This window comes from Lepus europaeus, chromosome 2 (assembly GCF_033115175.1).
Source record: "Lepus europaeus isolate LE1 chromosome 2, mLepTim1.pri, whole genome shotgun sequence".
Lineage (NCBI taxonomy): Eukaryota > Metazoa > Chordata > Mammalia > Lagomorpha > Leporidae > Lepus > Lepus europaeus.
Genome location: NC_084828.1, coordinates 78,977,237 through 78,993,827, shown reverse-complemented (window position 1 = coordinate 78,993,827; position 16,591 = coordinate 78,977,237). Strand labels below are relative to the sequence as shown.

At 42.3% G+C, this 16,591-nt stretch overlaps 1 protein-coding gene across 1 annotated transcript in view; it reads right to left on the bottom strand.

Moving 5' to 3' along the window:
- Nucleotides 1-16,591, bottom strand: part of SLC49A4 (solute carrier family 49 member 4) — a 111,174-nt gene that overhangs the window by 67,194 nt on the left and 27,389 nt on the right. Inside the window, exon 2 of the mRNA XM_062208890.1 lies at nucleotides 14,095-14,188. Within this exon, the coding sequence (XP_062064874.1) occupies nucleotides 14,095-14,188 (94 nt within the window). The remainder of the gene's footprint in view (nucleotides 1-14,094; nucleotides 14,189-16,591) is intronic.

Sequence of the window (16,591 nt, the reverse complement as noted above, 5' to 3'; positions counted from 1 at the left end):
CTATAGGAAAAAGGAAGCTGGGAAAGGGGAAATGAAGATGGCAGTGGGAAAGTGCTATCACGTCCTCAGCTTTCTTTTATGAACATTTATTTTCACTTTTGCATCCTTTAATAATTTTCTCCGGTTATGACTTGATACAGCCAGACTTCTGCACTACTAGGAACACAGGAGCATCGATGAGTGTTACAGGCTTGGCCCTAAAGAAGCCCATGATAACAACAGCTTAGTAAGTACCGGCCCATGAAAACACAGGGCAAAGACTGGATTAGACACGAGAAGTCTCAAACTCCAGCTTTAATAAGTGTATTAACTATACAAGTTTTTGGTGAACTACTTACTCTTTCTTTTCTATTTTTCCAAAGATATTTCAACTATCTTACAGGATTTTTACTCAGCTTAAGTAAGACAATATCTTTGTGGGGTACTGGGGAGGAAAGGACCTGGACCTGGTCTGAGAGACATCTACCTGCCCCCAATTTGTTTCACATCTTTTTTCTTATCTCTCTTTTTTTAAACTTTTATTTAGTAAATATGAATTTACAAAGTACAGTTTATGGATTACAATGGCTTTTCCCCCCATAACTTCCCTCCCACCCTTTTTCTTATCTGTTAACCTTCATTTTGTCCTCTTAGTTAAAAGCATTTAGACTCATAGAAGATGTTGAAAAGAAATACATAAAGAAAAAATCATTCATAAACTCAATAGCTCAATTCAGAAAACCATTATTAATATTTTAATTTTTCAGTTTTGTTTTTCCTCACTACATCTTTCTTTCACAATCAAGATTTAAGTACAGATAATCATAGATATAATATTGAACATACAGCTTTTTGTACTAAATCATTTCAATGTAGTTTATCATACACATTTTCACACTTCACTGAAGATTCTTTATAACCAAAACAACTGTCTTGTGATATTCTATTACTGATACATTCAAAATTTATTGAATCACTTTGATAATGTTAGTTACTGAAGTTGTTTCAAACAACTTTTTGCTAATATTAACAGTCTGTGCTTGGTAATATTGTATGTAAATACTGGCCACTATACAAATTGCTTCTTTAGAGCCTTGAAATTTGAAGTATATGAACATTTTAGGCCTTATGAAACGTACTCCCAAATGGTTCTTCAGAACGATTTGTGGCAGTTTATATGCCTATCAGTAGTGATCAACAATGCCTTCTTCATCAGCAAGGAGAACCACTATTTAGGACACACATGCATGTGTACACACACACACACAGTGTTATAACATGTTACCCAAATTATTGGTTAATACAACAAAAATGTGCAATTTTAAGTTCTGCAAATTGAATGGGGCTCTAGGAGTAGAATCAAGGTGTTGGCAGGGTCACGGTCCTTTCTGGAGGCTCCAGGGTTAGAATGCATTCCTTCCCTTTGCCAGCTTCTCACGCTGCCCATACCCCTCCGTTCAGAACCCTTCTTCTGTGTTCACAGCCAGCAACTACAGTTTGAATCCTTCTCTGACTTCCTCCTCTCTTTGAAGAACTTTCTGGATCATATCAGGAACACTTGGATAAACCTAAGATAATCTCCCTATCTCAAGGTCAGCTAGTTGGGAACCTTAATTCCTTCAGTGCCCATAGTCATCCTTTGCTGTGTGACCTAACACACACAGGTTCAGGAGATTAGAATGTGGACATGGCGGGTAGGGAGGACATGACTTTGGGGACAGAGCTGTTAGGCCAAAAGACATCGCCTTGTTGTAATTTCTACTTCCTTTTTGATACTGTCCCTTTTTCTCTTAGCATATTATAAGTTTTCTTACTTTGAACAAGAGCTTTATATATTTATCTATATTATATACCTGTTATTGTTCTAGTTTTGAAAATGCTCTTTCCAGTTGGTCTGTTTTATTTTGAAGCATAATATTTAACAAATGTCTATCAATTTTTATTATTTTCCTACTTACAAAAAATCCCATGTGGAGATCAGATAAATATTTCCATATATTGTTTTTGCTAAACATTAAACTATTAAGTTCATCTGGATTTGTTTTGACACATGATATAAGATGAGGATATAAAATGACTTTTTCTTCCCAAACAGGCATCAAATTTGCCTGTGGTTGAGACAACAAACTATTCCCCAGTGTCCACTGTATTTTCCTTTTAGTTAAAGAGCACCTAAAGTGTATGGTGGGTAAGCTATAGTCTACATTTCCAATGCAGCCAGCTGAGGCCTTGTTGCTAAGTGTGGGCCAATGAGATTAGAGTGGGAAGACTTCGCCTCCTTGAAGATAAACCTGCTCCCCTGGCCTTCCTCTTCCTGCTAGGGTGAAATATGATATCAGCACTGAACTGGCTGTCTAGGTCATTTCCCAATAACAGCAACAAGACAGAGGGATCTTGGGGTCCTAGATGACCTCATAGAGAACAACTGCCTACCTGCCCACTCTGGATGATTAAATAAGAAAGAATATTACATTGTTTGAGCCATTATATTCTGAGGTCTCCTCATTATAACTTGTTCCCTAAACAAGACACTAACTGAAGAACTGGGGTGCTGTAGTCACAAAGGCACTACATATCTGGCACTGATCAAGAGGTTAGGCTGTAGGCTGAAAAGGCAGGCAATTTGTGCACTGCAGCAAAAGCACTGTTTGTAACGACTTGAACTGATGGAGAAAAATCAAAGCCTTCCTCTGCGGTTCCAGCCCCTTGCTGATTTTAGGATGGCACAACAAGAGAGACATCAAGTCAGGCAAGCATTAGCTGCTTTGCAAGCGTGGATAGAAGGGACAAGAGTCTGCTGAGAGTTGCTCTCTGCCAGAGGCCTGCAATCTAAATTTAATGAGAATCTGGAAATCTGAAGCTTCAGATTGCTTCTGAATCATAAATGGCAGGAAATAATGTGTCTTACAAAGCTCATCTCGCAGCACAGATCAGGTTAAGCCTACCTTTTTCAGAGGGCATCCAGGTAGCCACCACTAAACTGAGGGACAAGGGATGGGTTGAACACAAACAGTAAAGGAAAAAGGAGATTCAAGGCATAAGGACTATAACCAGAGGCAAAAATCTTTGGGTGTGGCTACATTTGCATGGGACCTACGTAATGAACACAGACCAACAGACTACCAAGGGCTTGAGGGAAAGTATGCTGTGATGACACTACAAAACATCCTACAAAAGTTTAAGGCTGCTTGATCCCTAAAGCAACCTTCGGCACTTCAAATCAGCTCTAGCCAGAAAGTGAAATACAAAAGAAAATGAAAATTCAAGAAGAGCACAGATAAGAGTCTAACAATCATTTCAGGTGTGGCCTCTGAGAATAATGGGCAAAAAGAAGGCTTCCAGAGGACAAAGCCAAGTCACAAAGCACAGAGGAGTTACTTGCAGAGAGCCACAAGGACCTGAGGGAATGCAGAGATTCTAGATTTTGAGTTGGATGCAAAAACTGGGACAATTTGGGATTTTCTCCTTTGAAGAAGGAGGAATATGTTCTCTGTGTGGGCAGTGGGGAGTACAGACACACAGAAGCATCTGACGGCAGACACTACCTGTCTCCATGTACACCTGCCTGCCTGCCTGCCTCCCTCCCTCCCTCCCTCCTTCCCTCTCTCTCCCTCTCTCCCTCTTTCTGTCTTCTGTTATAGCATCCTTGAGTTTCACCTGGGTGCATGGTTGCTGAGCTGTAAATCTGAGCTCTCTCGCCCAGAGAGGCGGCCGTGGGCTAAGTCTTTACCAATGAGACTGGAGTAGAAATGATACAACCAACCTCTGAGTCACCACCTAAGGACACGGTCTCCTGCCCTTGATGTCCTGCTTCACCCTCCTGTGGGCTACAATGACAGCATGAGAATGAGCCAGCTCTGACCACACAGACGAGGTGATCACCCTAGGGGATGCTGGGAAGGAACATGGGTCCCTGGAGGACCTTGTGTAACGGGGCTGCCTGCCTGCCTTAATGGCACACTCTTAATTTAGACTGTTTCTTTAGAGAAAAGTGAACTTCTATCTTACAGAACCTCTATATTTTTGGTGTCTTTTTACCAGAGCTCAGCCTGTACTTTACTGATAACACACATAGGCTGTCTATAAAGTTGACCATTAGATGATGAGTTAGTGAAATCCAGGAATCAATATTTGTTAAGTACATCTATATCCATTTTTCCATTCACCTTTAAAAAATGCTTAATATTTACAGATTACTTGTAAGTTATCTACCATGCTTGCAACACATTTCTCCCAGTTTGCAATTTAATTTTATGATTTGTTTTGAAGCATAAAGGTTTAAAATGTTGATGTTAAAATGTTTCCCTTTGTGATTAGTTTCCTGGTTTTTATGCTTGGAAAATAAGGGAATCTCTTTAGGGATAAGATTCATTTTTCCTATCCTCTCTCATTTTAAATATGCAACTCTTCAATTCATCAGGAATATAATTTTTATTTACTTCAGAGGCAGAAAGACAAACAGAGGGTGACAGAGAGAGAGAGTTATCATCCCCTGGTTCATTCCCCAAATGCCTGCAATGGCTAGGACTGAAGCTGGAAACTGAAGCCAGGAGCCCGGAACTCAATCCAGATGTCCTAAATGGGTGGCAAGAACCCAATCATATGAGCTAGCACCACGGCTTCCCAAGGTCTACATCAGCAAGAAGCTGGAGCCAAGAAATTGAGGTGGGTACCAAACCCAGGCATTCCAGTATGGGATGTGTGCATCTTAACCACAGCAAAACGCCACTCCTGGTGGGAATAAATTTTGATGCAGGGCACAAAGTAAGTATTCATTTGTTCTTAATAGGTAAACAATTTGCAAAATTGCTATTTAATATAATTTATTTTATTTCATAATTTTACTGATGTGTGTTTTATTATATGTTAAATTATTACTGGCAGGCGCTGCGGCTCAACAGGCTAATCCTCTGCCTGCGGCGCCGGCACCCCGGGGTTCTAGTCCCCGTCGGGGTGCCAGATTCTGTCCCGGTCGCTCCTCTTCCTGTCTAGCTCTCTGCTGTGGCCTGGGAGTGCAGTGTAGGATGGCCCAAGTGCTTGGGCCCTGCACCCGCATGGGAGACCAGGAGAAGCACCTGGCTCCTGGCTTCGGATCAGCGTGGTACGCCAGCCGCAGCGGCCATTGGGGGCTGAACCAACAGAAAAGGAAGACCTTTCTCTCTGTCTCTCTCTGTCTCTCTCACTGTCCATTCTGCTTGTCAAAAAAAAAAAAAAATTTTTTTTATTAAGCCGGCACCGTGGCTCAACAGGTTAAACCTCTGCCTGCAGCGCCGGCACACTGGATTTCAGTCCCAGTCAGGGCGCTGGATTCTGTCCCGGTTGCCCCTCTTCCAGGCCAGCTCTCTGCTATGGCCCTGGAGTGCAGTGGAGGATGGCCCAGGTCCTTGGGCCCTGCACCCCATGGGAGACCAGGAGAAGCACCTGGCTCCTGGCTTCGGATCAGCGTGGTGCGCCGGCAGCAGCGCGCCAGCCGCGGCGGCCATTGGAGGGTGAACCAACGGCAAAGGAAGACCTTTCTGTCTGTCTCTCTCTCTCACTGTCCACTCTGCCTGACAAAAATTAAAAAATATATATATTAATAACATCTGTTTCTATTTTGCTCTTATAATCATTTTGCTGCAGATAAAATAAAGTTTTAATTGCTTGTTCCTTCTGACACTGAGAGAAAAAAATCCAAGGCAAATGATTATTTCAAAGAAAATAATCGATAGGCATTTGCAAAACTTTGAAATATTCTTAATAACTTTCAACTCAGTGTAATCTGAACATCCCATCCATATTCACGACTGTGCTGATACTAAAGGGAGGGGGAGAATCATGATCAGGAAGAAGGCGTACAGAAGGGACTTCTGGAGTTGAGCACGTGGGTATCTGTTTGGTGATTATTTCAGTAAATGTACTCATGTAAATATATATATGCAGCAGTACATGTATGTATATAAATATATAAACATATATTTAATTAATTTATTTGAAAAGTGGAGTTAGAGAGAAAGACGGAGATACAGAGAGATCGATCTTCCATCTGCTGGTTCACTCCCCAGATAGCGGCAATAGCCCAGGCTGGGTCAGACTGAAGCCAGGAGCCAGGAGCTTTATACGGGTCTCTCATGTAGGTGCAGGAGCTTAAGCACTTGTGCCATCCTACACTGCTTTCCTAGGCCATTTGGAAGTAAAAGAGCTGGGATGCAAACCAGTACCCATACAGGATGCCAGCATTGCAGGCAGTGGCTTAACCTGTTACACCATAATGCCAGCCCCTGTACATGTATATTTTATGCACTTTTCTGTTTGTACAGAAAGTTGAACGAGAAAAAATAATTCATACATGACATTGTGGGTGGGTCTTAGGAAAAAAAAAATCTCAGAAATAACTACATCTCAAAGACAACAAAAAAGGGGGAAAAGTATTTTCCAAAGCTCTAACTTTACATACCTTTTAAATTCCCCTTTTTCTATGTTAAATGTTTCCTTATCTGAAACCTTTCTTATCTGAAGCACTATGTAGACATATAGTCATGAACCCTGACCCCTAGAGTTTTAACAAATTGGGGCAAACAGAGTTATAAATAGAAGTAAATGTTAAAACTTGGATATTCAATGTATTATGCGACTACACTGTAGGATGGATAAGCACACTGCAATTACTTACTCAGTTACTATTCAAAATGAAGGTGCTAAGTATGCACCTGCGGCGTGGTTCTCAAACTTACGTGAGCACTGAAAATGGTTGCTAAGTTGCTCATTCTAGGGTTTGCCCTGGAGCCTGAGTGGGACTGGGGACAGGCCCAGGAATACATATGTTTAATAAACAAGAGGTCTATACATTACATTTTTTAAGACATTGTTATAGAGGAATTCGGATCATATGCATTTTATGGAGAAGAGTCTCAGTTCTGAAATCTACTAATTGTTCATCATTATATCAAAAGGCTTCCCTTTCTATACTGGGAAAATTCATATATAACCCCTCTAACCCTTCCTTCTGTTCCCTTTGCTTTTCTCACTATTCCCTGACGTGGCTGGTCATTTCAGTTATCTAGTGGTCACATATGCAAATGGTGGGAAAGAGCATAAAGTGAAAAGTAATTTCCATTCCACTCCCAATTCTAGCTGCTTAGGCCCCCTCCTCAGAACCAACCAGAAACAGTCCTAGCTAAACACTGACATATTCATTCAGCCCATTCTTTTCTACAAAGGGGATATTAAACACAAGCTCTAAACTTGGCCTTTTTACTCAACCTCAGTAACATATCTTGGAAACATTTTTATATTTGAATGTACAGATTCTTTACTTCCTTTTCTTTTTTAAAGATTTATTTTACTTATTGAAAGGCAGAGTGCCAGAGAAAAAGGGAGGAGTGGAAGGAGGAAGGGAGGGAAGAGATCTTCCATGCACTGTTTCACTATCCAAAGGGCTGCAATGGTCAGGAGCCCTGGTGGAAGCCAGGAGCCTGAAACACTATCTCGGTGTCCTATGTGAGTGGGAAGGGGCCAAATACTAGGGTCATCATCTGCAGTTTTCCCAGGCACATTAGCAGGGAGCTGGATTAGAAGTGGAGCAGCTGGGACTCGAACTGCTAGCTTAACAGGCTGTGGCTTAATCCACTGTGCCACAACACAGGCCACGTTCACATAGCTGTGTCCTGTTCCAGGATGCACTGTACCATAACCAGAGGCACAGTGAAGCCATCTGGATCACACCCAGCCTCTGCTACCACAAGCAAAGCTGTACAAACATGGCAGTACTTGCAAACTGGCAGCGCTTCACATGCAGGCTAATTTTCTCTAAGAACTGGGTTAAAGAACAGGTATGTTTTGAATCTGAAAATATTGCCCAAATCCCCTTCAAATAGGACACCCGAACTGCTCAGGCATAAGCAATGCCTTCTTTTCCCTACACCTCAGGCAATGTAGCACATTATATTTTTTTCGTCTTTGCCAGTAAAAGGACATCTAACTGCTGCTGTAATCTTAATTTCTTAAATTAAGATGGAAAGTTCAATATCTTTTCTCAAGTTTATGTCTTTTGTATTTCTGCAATTGCTTACTCATATCCACTATCCATTTTCCTATTAACCTATTAAACTGTTCATTTCTTACTGATTTGAAAGAATTCTTTTCAACTTAGGAGATAATCCATTTATCTTATTGTGGCAAGTATTTCCCAGTTTTTAATTTGTCTTTTGACTTTGTTTTATACTGTATGAGTTTTTTCTTTTTTTTGGACAGGAAGAGTTAGACTGTGAGAGAGAGAGACAGAGAGACAGAAAGTCTTCCTTCCGTTGGTTCACCCCCCAAAGTGGCTGCTATGGCCGGCACACTGTGCTGATCTAAAGCCAGGAGCCAGGTGCTTCCTCCTGGTCTCCCATGCGGGTGCAGGGCCCAAGCACTTGGGCCATCCTCCACTGCCTTCCCAGGCCACAGCAGAGAGCTGGACAGGAAGAGGAGTGACTGGGGCAGAATCCGGCGCCCCGACTGGGACTAGAACTCGGGGTGCTGGCGCTGCAGGTAGAGGATTAGCCTAGTGAGCCACAGCGCTGGCCACTATTTGAGTATTTAAACACAAATATATTCTAAATTTTTACACAGTCAAATGTATTAAGTCTTTGTTTTTATGGCTTCTGGGATTTGTGTCTTAGTTGCAGGGACCTCTCAATTCTTAGATTTCATTAAAATGGTAATTTTCTGTGAGGCATAGAGGCACAGAAAAGAGAGAGAGAGATACAAAGACAGAGAGAGAGGTCCCCCACCGGCTGGTTCACTTCCCAGATATCTACAATGGCTGGGGTTGAGCTAGGGCCCAAACTAAGAGCTGGGAACTCAATTCAGGTCTCCTACATGGGTGGCAGGAATTCAGTCACTTGAGCCATCACCTGCTGCCTCCCAAAGTATGCACTGGTGGGCGACTGGACTCAGGATCTGGAGCTGGGAATCAAACCCAAGTATCCCAGGGTGGGACGCAGGCATCTTCACTGCCAAGCTAAACGCCTGCTCCTGATTTTCTAACACTTTTATGTTTCATTTGTGACATTTAAATCTTTGAGACGACAAGCGTTTACTCAGCTGGTAAGGCAGGAATCTACTTCTTCATCCTCCCCCCACCCCAATACACAAATAATTAAGCAGCTATCATAAAGGAGTAAACAAAACTGTTTACTAAACAATTCATTTTTTATGGTCATCTTAAATATAATTTTGGCAACTACAAAGCTTCTCACATGGAGTATATTTCTAGGAAATCTATGTTTATTAGAATCACACTATTTAGCTATCTAGCACATTAGTAAATGTGATTAATTGTTAACACTAAAATGCATTACTCTGACTAGAAAGGTAATATGACATGCGTTCTGGGAATCACTGGATATACCTATGATTAAAAGCAGATATAACTCAATAAAAGTTCACCTTCCAGAAGTCAACACTGTTTTCTAGACATGCAATATAAGATTTCACACAAACAGGGTAGGGAACCTTTTTTCCACCTAGGGCTATTTGGATGTTTATAACATTACTCATGGGCCATACCACCTGAAAATCAGCCTACTGCTGGTTTAATGAATATCAAATCCTGCCTTCGAGTGCTTGGCAGGGCCAGACCAAATGATTTTGCAGGTCTTATAAGGCCCGCAGGCCAGCTAGAATAATGGTTTTTGTTGCTATAGAACAATGTCATTTATAGTCTTTTGGGGGGTATGATTTATTTCCTGATCATAAAAGAAGAGATACTATATAAAGTCTTTATTCTACATTCCTCCTCTATCTATCATGTTAATAAGAGAAAAGTGGCAAAATGATATTTTCAGTGAATCTTCACTGAGACTAAGCAGAGGCAGGACCCTACTAGGAAGAGCTTCTCAGGAAGCCGCTGTTCTGGGGTCTTGAGAGTTTGGGTCCAAGACGCAGGAAGTCAGGGTACCATTCCTGAAAGCAAGATCAGAAGCTCAAAGAACTCCTCTTTCAAGTGAAACAGGAGCACAAAAACACACACTGCTGGGTTGGCACTGTGGCATAGCGGGTAAAGCTGCTGCCTGTAATACTGGAATCACAAAAGGGCTTCACTTCCAATCCAGCTCCCTGCTAATGACCTGGGAAAATCAGCAGAAGATGGCCCAAGAATTTGGGACCCTGACACCCATGTGAGAGACTTGGATGAAGCTCCTGGCTTTGGCCTGGCTCAGTCCTGGCCATTGCAGCCATCTGGGAGTGAACCAAGGATGGAAGATCTCTTTCTCTGCCTCTCCCTCTCTCTCTGTAACTCTGACTTTCACATAAATAAATAAATCTTTAAAACACACACACACACATGGCTAAGTGTTTGTTTCAGTGATGGCCCAAATGCATAGCACTGAAATGTTGGATGGGGACTGAAGCTTAAAAGTGGTGATCTATCAAAACTAATAGTTGAAAATACATGTTCCAATCCTAGCATTTTCATTCTGACAGCTGCAGAGTGCACTGTTAATAACAATGCTATTGTATGGATGTAAAATGAAGTTTTATTTCACCAGGACAATACTCCTAAATTCTTTATAGATGAACATATAAGATTGAAAATTCAATTTAAACCAACCTCTTTTATGTGAAAGATTCAATCTTTCTGAACTCTTTATGTTATTTCTCTTTCTCACTTGTCCTACCTTTGTTTACATTTCTTCATGAGTTATGTCTCTTTTTCATACCATTAACTTCCCCAAGATAGATTCAACTCTTCATTATTCCTAGAATTTTTTATCAGGAAAGTACATAGAAGGATATAAGACTGGAAAGCAGGGATAGAACAGATGACCAAAACAAAGCGAACAAAAATATCAATAGGCATTTTTATAGAATGCATTGTTGAATTTAAGCTTACACTGAAATTTATATTTTAAAAAACTGTGGATACTTAAAAAGGAGCCTGTGGGTATTTGTTTGAAGAATGAAGAGCACCTCATACACAACAGTGAAAAACTCACGTTTAAATCTAACTCACAGGAAGGGAAATGCCAACTCGCTTTCCATTAGAACCCAGTGATTTTTCTATCTTCCTCTTAAAATATGGGACACGTACAGCCTAAATCTTTTGGCAAGAGAACATTTGAAAATTCACAAATGAGTAACATTTTTTTTTAATATTTATTTTATTTATTTGAAAGGCAGAGTTACACGGAGGGAGGGAGGGGGAGGGAGAGAGAGAGAGAGAGAGAGAGAGAGAGATATCTTCTCTCCGTTGGTTCACTCCCCAGATAGCCACAATGGCCAGGGCTAGGCCAGGCTGAAGCTAGGAGCCAGGAGCTTCATCTGGGTCTCCCATGTGGATGGCCGAGGCCCAAGTACTTGGGACATCCTCCATGCCTTCCCAGGTACATTAGCAGGGAGAAGGAGTAGCCAGGACTCGAACCGGCACCCATATCAAATGCCGGGGTCACAGACAGCAGCTTTACCGGCTACGCCACAATGCCAACCCCATGGCATTTATGTTGAAACTGAAAAATTCTGTTCCAAACAAAAATCAACATCTTCTACCTAAAATCCACTGCCCCTCTTCCTATTGTCCCCTTCTCAGTGATTTCCACTTCTAGGGTGAAACCTAGATCGTATCACCTCCGATCTATTTCTCGGGCTCTCTTTCCCATCTGTGACATCCTTTCCCTGTCCACAACTTTCCACACAAGGAGTCGGTCTGGCCTTCCCTTCTCCTACTCCATCAGCAGGTCTTTCAGAATACAATCAGATGGGGTCTGTGCTGTGGTGTGATAGGCTAAGCCTCCAGCTGTGGCGCCAGCATCCCATATGGTTGCTGGTTTGTGTTCTGGCTTCTCCACTTCCCATCCAGCTCCCTGCTATGGCCTGGGAAAGAAGTTGAAGATGTCCCAAGTGCTTGGGCCCCTGCACCTGCATAGGAGACCCAGAAGAAGCTCCAGGCTCCTGGCTTCAGATCAGCCCAGCTCCAGACATTGCAGCCATTTGGGGAGTGAACCAGAGGGTGGAAGACGCCTCTCTGTCTGTAACTCTACCTCTCAAATAACAAAATCTTTTTAAAAAATAATAATAATACAATCAGAAGCTGACTTGTTGTTGCCACACTTCAGCTGAAGCCACCACCATCTCTTGCCTGGCTTCTGAATTGATCTCCTTACTAATGCTGTGACCCTCAGCTTCCGTCTACTCTCAGTAGGGCAGCCTGCCGCCAGGGCACCCTTGAACTTCACAATTGCCAATGCTTCCTGAGTTCAGGAAAGGTTGAGGTCCTTGCAAGAGCTGACAAGGCCTTCAAGGATCTGGGGCCACCCTCCCACCTCCCCATAATGGCTATGATCTCATTTCTGCCCAGTCTTCCATAAAGTCAGTCACTCAGCTCCAGCCACGTGGCCTTCCTGTTGAGGGTGTGCTTGCCCTTCCACCCTCCACTCTGGTTCTCTCTGCACAGGAGGCTCATCTCCTGGATGTACCATCCACGTCCCCCTTCGGGTTTTAATGCCAGAAAGCTACCTTCCCAGGGAGGGCCTTGTTTCTGAAATCTCACCATCCCTCCCTTGACAATTCAAATCCTTCTTCCTGACATCATTATTTCCTCCACAGCACACACTGTATTGTCTTACTTATTTACCTAGCTTCTTGCAGTCTCCCTAACGGGAATGCAAACTCCATGAGGTAGGGAGTTTTGTCTGTTTTGTTCCCTGCTGTATTCTCAGTGTCCTGAAGGGAGCATGCCACATAATAGGAGCTCAGTGAAGTTCATTGAACAAATAAATGAATAAACAAATTGCAAGAATGACTCCAGCCTGGGCTCTCAGGAACCAAAGCTGCGTGCCTCCATCAGCAGTGGGCCTAGAACAGGTCTGACACTACTGTTCCCCTGTTTAAGTGCCTAAGAGGCTCCCAACAGTCCAGGGAGGAATGGCACTGAGGTCCTTTATAACTGGGATATCCTTTTCTAACCTCATCTCTTTACATCTCATTCTTAGACCTTAATCTGTAAACCAGAGTCTCCCAAACTTGAGTCATTATAAGTTCCTTTTGATAGGGAAAAAAATTCTCTCAATAACTCTCAAAGTCACATCCAAGGATCCCAGATGAGAAATACTAGTTTAAAAAACTGACATGCCGGTCAATAACAATGTCTCCTTTAATTGGTACATTATTATTGCTAGAATGATTTTTAATTTACAACCAAAATGAAAGCAAACTTTTAAAATCCTCACAGACCTCGCTCCCCCTGAGAATAAATCCATGGACCTTGGCTACAGAAATGCTGCCTTGCACAAACAAAACTACTCACCCGTCCCTGCTTCCACCTGCACTTCCGCCACCCTCCACCCTGCCATCCCCTTCTCCACCACTACTGTCAAACAGTCTACTCATCAGTCAATGCCTAGTTGAATGATCACCTCCGTCATGAGCTTTTCGTTCAACAACCTTAGGTAACACTTCTCTTGGTCTCTTGAGGCAACTGATATTTTTTCTATGGCATTAATCAAACTTATACAGAATGTTGGACAATTATATATAAAGTATGCTATTGTTTTCTCATGGTTATTTCAGCTCCTGAGTAATATGAAGATTAACTTGTTCTTTCTTATTTTCACAACAACCAGTACAGTGTCTTTCATAAGGCAACCAAAAAATGTCCACTGACTTAATCATCATGCAGCACATAAAATAAAATGATTCTATAAACATGGCCCTCCACTGTTATCTCCAAAAATGGAAGTGTTGAGCCGGTGCTGTGTTAAGTTGCTACCTGCAGCCTGGCATCCCATATGCATGCCAGTTTGAGTTCCAGTTGCTGTACTTCTGATCCAGCTCCCTGCTAATGGCTTAGGAAAGCAGAGAACAGACCAAGTCCTTGGGACCCTGCTACCCAAGTAGGAGACCCCAGAGGAAGCTCCTGGCTCCTGGCTTTGACCTGGCCCAGCTTCTGCCATTGCAACCATCTAGAAAGTAAACCAGCAATGGAAGATCTCTCTCGCTCTCTTTCTCTATCTCTCTCCTTCTCTAACTCGCCTTTCAAATAAATAAATAAAATCATTTTTAAAAAATGGAAGTGTTTACTAAAAGCTTACAAATAATCATATAGATAGGAGGGAAAAGTGTAGAAAAAAAATCTTAGTTATTTATAGGATTTACCTTCTCTTAAGTGTTAAGTCTGATATAGGTATGCATCTTAGGCCAGTTCCCAAAACCATCAGGAAGGATGTCAGAAGCACAGTTATCCGAAGACCTGAAAATAAACAAAAGCATCCATATTATCTCCTATTTTCTCTGAAGTCTATCCAATGTTAAGAATAAAGATTATTTCGGGGTTGGTGCTGTGGCGTAGTAGGTTAAGTCTCCGCCTATAGCACCAGCATCCCACATGGGTGCCGGTTCTTGCCCCAGCTGCTCCTCTTTTGATTCCCCTCTCTGTTTATGGTCTGGAACGGCAATGGAGGATGGCCCAAGCGCTTGGGCCCCTACACCCACGTAGGACACCTGGAAAACACTCCTGGCTTCTGGCCTTTGTGGACATTTGGGGAGTGAAGCAGCAGGTGGAGGGTCTCTCTCTCTCTCTGTCTCTCTATTTGTAACTCTACTTCTCAAATAAACACATCTAAAACAAACAAACAAAAAAAAGAATGAAGATTATTTTACTGACCTATACTGATATCATACTTTAACATGATGGTGCCCTTTTCTCTACTGACCTCCCACACGGAAAAAAAGCAACCAACTCTACATGCTGAAAATGAAATGGTTCTGAGATGGACAACTGGAATGATCACGTCAAGGACAGAGAAAGACAGGCCTGCTCTGCAACACCACATCCTATGTGGGCACCGTTTCGTATCCCAACTGCTGTTTCTGATCCAGCTCCCTGCTAATGTGCCCTGGAAAGCAGCGGGAAGATGGCCCAAGTGCTTGGGCCCCTGACACCCATGTGGGCGACTCAGGTAGCATTCCCACATTCTAGCTTCAGGCTGGCTCAGCCCCAGTCACTGTGGTCATTTAAGGAGTGAACCAATAGGTGGAAGATCTTTTTCTTTTTTTTCTAATTGTTTTTAACAATGATTTTATCTGAAAGGCAGAATGACAGAAAGTTAGAGACTCAGAGAGAAAGATAGTCTATCTGTTGGTTTACTCTCCAGATGGCTGCAACAGCTAGGGCCCAGAGCTCCATCTGGGTGGCAGAGGCCCAAGGAATTCGGCCATCTGCTGCTGCTTTCCAGGTGCATCAGCAGGGAGCTGGATAGGAAGCAGAGCAGTTGGGACTGGAACTGGTGCTCACAGGGATGGCAGTGTCCAGGCAGTAGCTTAATCCTCTGCACCACAAAACCAGTTCCTGGAAGATCTCTTTCTTTCTCTGTCTCTCTCTTTCAAATAAATAAAACACATTAAAAAAAAAAAAAAGGATAGAGTAAGAGGTTCTATTAGCTCCAATTTTTCAAAATCAATGCCTGGAACATTTTGTTCAGATCTAATATTTAAAAACCTAGAAAATAATTTAAAAATAGGCATCTTAATTTTATACTTCCAATATAAAATTCTAATTTTCAAAGCAAGTGTTGATAATTTAAAAAAAAACCTCTATGGTGTTCCTAAAAAGTATTTTAAGATGACAGATATTGTGTTAAGTTCTCTCAAAAAATGACAACTAGTCAACAATATATTTTATCTTATAATCAAGATAATCTATAGTCACAGAAAGTAGTCCTTTAACTCTCTGAACATTTATTTTATTTTCAAAAATTGACTTATTAACATTTATTTATTTAAAGATAAAAGTTAGAGAGAGAGAGAAAGACAGAGAAACCTTCCATCTGCTGGTTTACTCCCCAGATGGCCGCAATAGCCAGCATTGGTCCAGGCCGAAGTTAGGAGCCAGCTAGGAGCTTCATCCAGGTCTGCCATGTGGGTAGCAGGGGCCCAAACACGTGAGCCATCTTCTGCTGCTTTTCCCAAGCCATTAGCAGGGAGCTGGATTGGAAGTGTAGCAGTCGTGGGACTTCAACCAGTGCTCAGTGGGTTGCTAGCATTATAGGTGGCAGCTTTATTCACTAAGGCAAAATGCCTGTTCTTATTTATTTTTAATTTTTGACATATTTTTAATTTTACATTAGAGTCAAAGGCTTAATACTTTTTTAAATAAAGAGTTCAACAAATAAAAATTAAAAAGACCATAATACAGCTGGAATATAGGCAAGGATGGTAAATAATAGTGAAATAAAAAGATGTCTATTTCACTCATATACAGTAAATTTTAAAATAGTACAGATCATTAAGACTATGGTAATATATCATTCTTAGGCCGGCGCCGTGGCTCAACAGGCTAATCCTCCGCCTTGCGGTGCTGGCACACCGGGTTCTAGCCCTGGTCGGGGTGCCAGATTCTGTCCCGCTTGCTCCTCTTCCAGGCCAGCTCTCTGCTATGGCCCGGGAGTGCAGTGGAGGATGGCCCAAGTGCTTGGGCCCTGCACCCCATGGGAGACCAGGAGAAGCACCTGGCTCCTGCCTTCGGATCAGCACGGTATGCCAGCCGCAGCGCGCTGGCCACGGCGGCCACTGGAGGGTGACCCAATGGCAAAGGAAGACCTTTCTCTCTGTCTCTCTCTCTCTCTGTCCACTCTGCCTGTCAAAAAATAAATAA